At 41.4% G+C, this 7,793-nt stretch overlaps 1 protein-coding gene across 1 annotated transcript in view; it reads right to left on the reverse strand.

The window, feature by feature from the left end:
* Window positions 1-7,793, reverse strand: part of lama5 (laminin, alpha 5) — a gene marked incomplete at its 3' end in the record, with an annotated part of 95,597 nt that overhangs the window by 56,362 nt on the left and 31,442 nt on the right. Inside the window, exons 5-7 of the mRNA XM_017309445.1 lie at window positions 6,892-7,062; window positions 6,699-6,796; window positions 922-1,037 (exon numbers count right to left, since the gene is read on the reverse strand). Coding sequence (XP_017164934.1) covers window positions 922-1,037; window positions 6,699-6,796; window positions 6,892-7,062 — 385 coding nt within the window. The remainder of the gene's footprint in view (window positions 1-921; window positions 1,038-6,698; window positions 6,797-6,891; window positions 7,063-7,793) is intronic.

A 7,793-nucleotide genomic window follows, 5' to 3' on the forward strand; every position in this document is an offset into this window, starting at 1 on the left:
AAGCCAAAGAAACCAACAAAACCAATGAAACCAATAAACCAACTAAACCAACTAAACCAACTAAACCAATGAAACCAATGAAACCAATAAACCAACTAAACCAACTAAACCAATGAAACCAATGAAACCAACCTTTAATACCAACAGAATACTGGGAAAAATGTAGTGGTGGATGAATTTACATGTAATACCACAATTATGTCCAAATATACAGGATAATAAAGAATAAACAGACAAATTTACATATAAACCAAGATTATTTCCAGTAATCACATTTAATCCGATTAATTCTTTAATCTGAGTCAGTAAACATTGGAGTTTTTTTAAAGCAGCGTGACGAAACTGAAAAGTCTAAGCTGCAACCGCAACACCTCTAAACCACAAGGATGCTAGAAACTCAACATTAGATAAAAAAAAAACTTATTTAAAAGAGAAAAGATTAGCAAATGTTGCCCTTTAAAATCCAGGTGGATGTAACTCTGTTTTTATTGCATTATAAGAGCCAGTACCATCACTCCTCCACCACCGTGCCAGACAGGTAAGACGGTTTTGTACTGAAACTGATTTATGTTTTTCTAAATCTAGAAAGATGAGTTGTTCTGCTTAATGTTTTTATTTTTCTCCAAGCTTGTCTTATGTCCAATTTTTAATATTCACAGGAGGAAAGAAAATATCCATTCTGAGAATATAAATGTAACCAGAATGACATTTCCATCAGCACATCCAAATGTGGTTCCCCTCCCCAACCCGTTTCTGCTGAGAGTCATTAAATTAAAGCCAACTCATTCTGTTGAACCAACACATGAAACATTCCAGTTCAGGCTTCAGCGATCACACCGTGTGTGTGTGTGTGTGTGTGTGTGTGTGCGTGTGTGCGCGTGTGTGTGCGTGTGTGTGTGCACCGTGTCGGGCCCCACTCACGTTCGCATTCATTAGCGCTGTAGGTCGTCGCAGGTTTCCACGGTAACTGGTTGTACCCGGGGCAACAGTGGTCACAGGAAACGCCGCAGGTGTTGTGCTGACAGTCGCACTGCAACCTGTGAAACAACGAAACCAACAGGATCAGGAGAAAAACGATAAACTCTCAGCTCTACCGGGAGTTTCCCTGTTAGGGTTGAGGAGGTTCTGATGTTTAACGCTTCCTGTAGAAACAGGAAGCTGTTTCTACAGGAAGGGGAAGCTTCCGGGGACCAGCAGCTTCCCCGTTTCCTTCACCCTCTAATCGGGTTAGTCAGTGACCCCGCCGCCCGCAGAGTGTGGTCAAAACACAGCAGGGAAAGAGACAGAAAGACTTTTTTATCTTCTTCACCAAGAACAAAACTCCAAGCAGGACAAATGTTTACAAATGTGGTGACCTTGTGGTGACCTTGTGGTGGCCTTGTGGTGACCTGAGCTCAAGCAACAGACTCTAGATCAGTGGTTCTTAACCTGGGTTCGATCGAACCCCAGGGGTTCGATGAGTTGGTCTCAGGGGTTCGGCGGAGCCTCTGCCGCGGAGGTATCTGCTGCAGAGGATCACGTCACATTGCTTAGCCAATCAGAGGATCACGTTACATTGCTTAGCCAATCAGAGGATCACGTTACATTGCTCAGCCAATCAGAGGATCACGTTACATTNTCAGAGGATCACGTTACATTGCTTAGCCAATCAGAGGATCACGTTACATTGCTCAGCCAATCAGAGGATCACGTTACATTGCTCAGCCAATCAGAAGATCACGTTACATTGCTTAGCCAATCAGAGGATCACGTTACATTGCTGAGCCAATCAGAGCTGCGGAGGAGCCCTGATTGAAGGAGCTCCACTCTCAGCATGGATTTGAACTTGTGTCTTTATTTACTTCAGCAAATCTCAGTTTTTACCAAATTCTGTAGCTTTCAGTGAACTTCTAAATCTGCTCCTTAGTCGCATCTTTTCGGGGTTGCTACTGCCTCTAGTGGCGTGGGGGTGGCAACACAGCTAATATAACTACATTACTAAATCAGAATACAGCAAAGTCTTTGTTATTTATTATAAAATTTTTATTCTCTTAAGAATGTAGAGCTAATTAAATGATCTAAAGACCTTAAAGTGGTTCCAGTTTCTCTCGATGGCCAACCTGTTGAAACTGTGGCACATTYTAAATACCTTGGGTCGTTCCTGGACAATCAGCTCAACTGTGCTGAAAACACTGACTATATTTTGAAGAACTCAGAGACTCTACCTTTAAGAAGACTTAGTGATCATGGAGTGACCCAACTAGAGTCTAGCTGGGTCATCCCTATATCTTGAATTTGGGGTGGGGGGAATCATATTTTATTTATCACTACAGAAGGGTTCGGTGAATGCGCATATGAAACTGGGGGGTTCGGTACCTCAAAAAGATTAAGAACCACTGCTCTAGATCAAGTCGATCGACTTTCAGCCAATCAAATTACGCTCCTTTGATCACATGACAAGCAGTCACCTGGTTACTGCTGGATGTGGAGACACCGTTGTGAAATTTTCTAGGCGAAACTTTTGCTGACAAAAAAAAAAAGCGGATATAATTGCCTAAAATAAAAATAAATGCTGTAAATTGGGCAAAAAAACCCTGATACGATTCACTTTTGGACAAAACTAAATAGAAATGAGTCGCATTTGGGCAAAAACCACCAGATTTGTGTTCCATTTTCCCTCCATCTACTTTTCCTCAGTGAATCTTAAACCTTCCTGCAGATCAGGCTCCCTCAGCCTCTGACAGACATTCATTTCATTTACTACCTAAAATCACAGCCTGAGACTGACGAGAAGAGCTCAGATAAGATCGACTCGTCTCGTTCCTCCTCTGAACAAATCTTCAAACCCAACAGAAGAGATTTATCTGAATTCCTCGTTCTGGGTTTCCATCAGTCAAACTCCTGCCAGGCTGCTGTGCGTCCACAGACCCTCATGCCCCTTCTGCTTCTCCAAATGTTTAAAATACTAGAATACCACTCCAGTTACATCATTATACTCCCTCCGGTGGCCGTGATAATTGTTTAAATTTCATTTAGAAAGCAGACGCATGACTTCAACATCACTTTAAACACAAGATCGGTTTGTTTCTGGGTCAGAACTCATGAACTGTGAGCGAATGAAGCAGGAAAATCTTAACGAGTTTCAACATTTAATTCATCTACGGGATCAGTATTTTTATAAGTATTTTTGAAATGAGTGTAACTCCATTCCTGTGACGGATGTCTGCATCTGAAAGGGATCCGAGTTAGAAAAACAGATGTAAACATGAATATCAAAGAACTGGAAAGACAGAATCCATCTTTGTTTGTAAAAGTTGGTGAGATTTTTATCCTTTAAACCTGAAAGGACAAACTGAACAGAAAGAGCGGTGAAATGTTGTGAAAGGAGCTTTGAACACAATGCATGGATGTGTTATCAGCACAAACATGCATGCAGAGCTGCAGGCGGTGCACCAGCACCAATGCACCCAGATTCAAAATATTGTTTCTGCTGCTTCCTGTTCAAAGCCTCAGTGCTGCAGGGGATTTTTTTAAGCCGGCAAAAACGTGCCTTCAGAAAAATGGCACCAAAAATTTCTTTTTTTGTTGCCCAAATTCGAACCATGTCCAGCTTTTCTTGCCCAGCTGCGACTCATATCCACTATTATGTCAGTGAAGCTCATCGCATCCCAATTATTATGTGAAGGAAAGTGTCTGAGCTCCTTTAATCTAACAGTCAAAGCAGATTTAACCCAACAGTTTATCATGTCAGCTTGTTCTCCGTCTCCTTCCTCTGACTTCACTCCTCTCCTGCGGATCCTGCAGAGCGATCTGAGACCCCGTCCATCCCACTCTGCACCAGCAGACCGTCTGCCGAGGCTTCCAGCAAGCCTGAGCAAGAGTGGGTCTTCACACATGCATGGCTGAGTGCAGGGAGAGCAGAAAGTGTGAAGCAGAGCTGCACGTTTGTACATGAAAACAATTCAAAAAAGAACGCAGATGGGAAACAAGCAGACAGATTTGACTGAGTAATAATAGCTCTTCTGCAGCACCTGAGACTGACTAGTGAGAAAATAAACCCTGTAGTTTATATTCACAACACTTCTTTACCAACATGCTGTTAAGATAATGAAAGGTTTCCCTCCGCCGCTTATTTCCACACATGTGCTCCATGCGTTAAAACAAGCTCCATCCTGCCTGGACAGAAACGAGCTTCATTCAGGCTGCGGCACAAACTCAGCTCATCTCCTGCATGAAACAAAACATTTTTCTAAATATTCCTCTGACTTATTTTACTTTCTGTGTCCATTAGAAGAATTAAATACATTAGCAAATTCTGTCTGGTAACAACCAGCAACGCTGTATGATCTGAAAAGTGTGGCGTGCTTTTATTCAATACAATCTTATGATTTGCCAACAAACTTCGATCTTGGTTTGGTTGAAGTGAACTCTGGTTTGGTTTGAATGTATGTGAACATCAAGCAGACCGGAGACCGCTCCAAAAGCAGGAAGTGGACGACAGCACAGGGAATTCTGGGTAAATTCAACCAAAACAAATGAGCTAGCCTAGTGCTAGCGGGAGAAATGACTTGTGGTCTTTAGCCAAAGACAAAAAAGAAATCCGACAACCGCTAAAATCCATTTTTGTTTTCATTTGGTTGCACTCAGCGTTTCCTTCAGAAGTCCTTGGTGCAGCGCCCCCACAGGCGAGGAGAGGAACAGGATTTTTTTTAAGCATTTGGTTTTTTGACGCAGAAATGTTGCAGTTTTGGTTCCCAATCAAACTTTCAGCTGTGAAAATATCCTTAATTATACAAAGCTGGAGTTGAACTCGTATTTATTAACCGGTATCAGAGTAAAGTGGGCTGAAAATAAATGCTTTTGGGTGATTCGTCTTTCTAAAAGTGTTTTAAAAAAACGTGGACTTTCCTTTTACTTCATAATTACAACCTCTTTGGTTTATAAAACCAAAACACACTGGAGCTTTTGTTTCAAACGTGACAAAATGTGAAAACTTTAGTGATGTAAAACATAAACATGTCTTCTAACGCCTCCTCTGGCAGCATCTCATGCCTGATGATTAAGCTCCTCGGATGGATCTGAAGAATCTCCCCGATAACTAACCGTCCGTACACCTGCAGGCTTTCACGCGGTAATAACTCCCAGGTCTCATTTGCATCACAAGTCTGCAGGTTTTTAAGCGCAGCCAGACGGAGCTGCAGCCACAAAGTGAAACCAAATGATTCCCTTCAGATTCGTAGCTTGGAGGTTTCAAACCAGCAACTCTCTTTGTGCCACAATGACAACATCAATCAAACATTTTAATAAGACTTTTTTCACAATTAAGGAAAAAACACAAAGATTCCACCTTTCAGAGTGATTCAGAGTCATGAGGGATGGAAGCAGGCGCCGTTTCAACATCTTTCAACTTTTCAGATGTAAAACTGCTTTACTATTTATTTAAGTTAAACTAAAAAACTCTATTAGTAGAAACATCTTTACCGGTTTGCTTTATGGCCTTACTGAGTTCAATCTGCCTTCCAACATGCTTTAAACGCTGCTCTGTTGAGGTGAAATTTGGTCTTTGACTGGGCCACAGCAACATCTTCATTCTCATTTCTTTTTTTCTTTTTACCTCTATTAAGTCACTGTTAAACACACAACCTGGGTCAAGTTTCCTGCTTCACTCTCCAATACTTTGGTATCCACAGCAGTTCATAGTTTGGTGCCAAACAGGCCCGTATCATCACACATCCACCACTATGCTTGGCAAAAAGTGAAAAATAAATTACCCTGATTTATTAGCTTATTTTGGGTTTTGGACTTTAACTCACTAATTTTGATTAACTAACTACACAAAGGTTCCAGCTAGAACTTTTGTTTCATGTTTCTGGTACGTCTGTAAATTTGACGCACAAGCCACAACCGCTAACAGAGATGGACAACGAAGCCACTTCTTGTTAATTTCTACTACAAGAAACGATCTTACGGACACCTGAACAGACTATTGTTGTGTTCAAGTTGTGCTAAATGGAGTTAGCCTATCAGAGCTATTCAAGCATAAAATAGCATCTCAATGCTAAACGTAGCAGCAGCAGAGATGCTAACGCTAATGTCAGCGTCCACAGTCCATATTTCTATGAGGAGTTCCTAAATAACCTGAGAAACAGATTAAAAATAATAAATGTCAACCTTGTTGAGCTCATGTGTATTTTTTCCAATAACTTGGAAGCAAAAAGGGTTTTTGAATTGAAACTGAGGCTTATTTTGTCGAAATGTCTTTTTCTTTACAGATCCTGTAGTACTTGATTATATCAGTCCCTCCAGTAGTGGTTTTGATTTTTAATGTTTTTCATTTAGTTAGTGTTGATTCAGCTTAGTGTTGATTCAGTAGAATAACTGTAGGGGGTTTGACTGCACTGAGCGGCGATTAAAATGAAAGGTTTGAATTGAGTCCCAGTGTCAGTTTATTTAAGGTGGCTGGTTCCTACAAGCATGATGAGACATCAGTTTTTCTCTCATGTATTAACATGACATTTCTCTGTCAGTTTCATTCATCCCAATGCAACAATTCAAACCTAAGCAAGGCGGCCATCTTGTACTTCAAACACCAAAACTTCAATCTATTTCCAACTGTTCTGCCATGCATTAACAGTCTGGCCTGCTAAACTAAAGTTCCCAGAGTGTCAGATACATTCCTGATCAATAAAACCTTCCGGTTTGAGAAATCAGATTCTTACTTGTAAGGGTCGCTGGGGTCGTTGGCGTTGCAGGCCTCAGCGTGTCCGTTACACACACACCTTCCTCCGATGCTGATGTCTTTGATACTGTAGTAGTACTGCAGGAAATCAGCAGCACACAGGGAGTTATCAGCAACTTGTTTTATTAATAAACCCCCTCTTACCCTGTTCCTACTGAGACCTGTTGCCTCACCCTGCGGGTCACGGTGGGGTCGCGCAGCGCCTTTCCCATCAGGTGACCCAGCAGCGTGTTCGTCCTCAGGAAGCGGAGCCGGATGTTGGTGGCCTTGGTGAAATCCCTCAGCACTGGCGAATAGGAGAAATTCAAGGCCCCGGGCCGGCCGTTCACCAGGGACACCACAATCTGAGGATGGGGGGCGCAAAAGTTATCAAGTGACAAATGAAGACAAAAATAATTACAAATGTAGAAATTTTATCAAATGAAAGATTTTTGTACCAATTATTGTTATTTACTCGCATGTAAACTGGTTGATTATATCTATTTCTTTAAGTTTTGGTGATATTTAGAATAACTTTTATATATATATATATAAAAAAAATAAGTACTAGAATCTAAATTTTTACTTTTGCATTAGGAAAAATAGTGAACATTAAAGGTGACCTATTTTTCTTTCTCACACAGGTTAGGATAGCTCTATGGGCAACAAAAAACATGCTAGTTACATTTTTTTGCACAAAATCATTCTTAGATAATGAGTTTTTAGTCTGCTCAGTTTGCCCATTTTGTTTTAGGGCCTCTTGTCACTTTAAATCCAAATAAGTTGTTGCTGGCAACGCCCACCTCACCCCGCCAACTCAATGTTTACACTCACAAGTGAAAATGGCTACAAATTGATGCACAATTACACAGTTGAAAAGCAGAAGTGGAGCCTCCTGCACAACTAACAAGAATACAGCAAGTGGCTTCTGAAAGGCAAGACATCAAAACACTTTTTATACAGCGATGAAACCAACTGACCAAACGTGATGGAACTCTGCTTGGGTTGCTAGGTAACGGGTGGAATGCCGCTGGAGCTGCTAGGTAGCGGGTGGAATGTCGCTGGGGTTGCTAGGTAACGGGTGGAATGCCGCTGG

Source organism: Poecilia reticulata, linkage group LG2 (genome assembly GCF_000633615.1).
Source record: "Poecilia reticulata strain Guanapo linkage group LG2, Guppy_female_1.0+MT, whole genome shotgun sequence".
Taxonomy (NCBI): domain Eukaryota; kingdom Metazoa; phylum Chordata; class Actinopteri; order Cyprinodontiformes; family Poeciliidae; genus Poecilia; species Poecilia reticulata.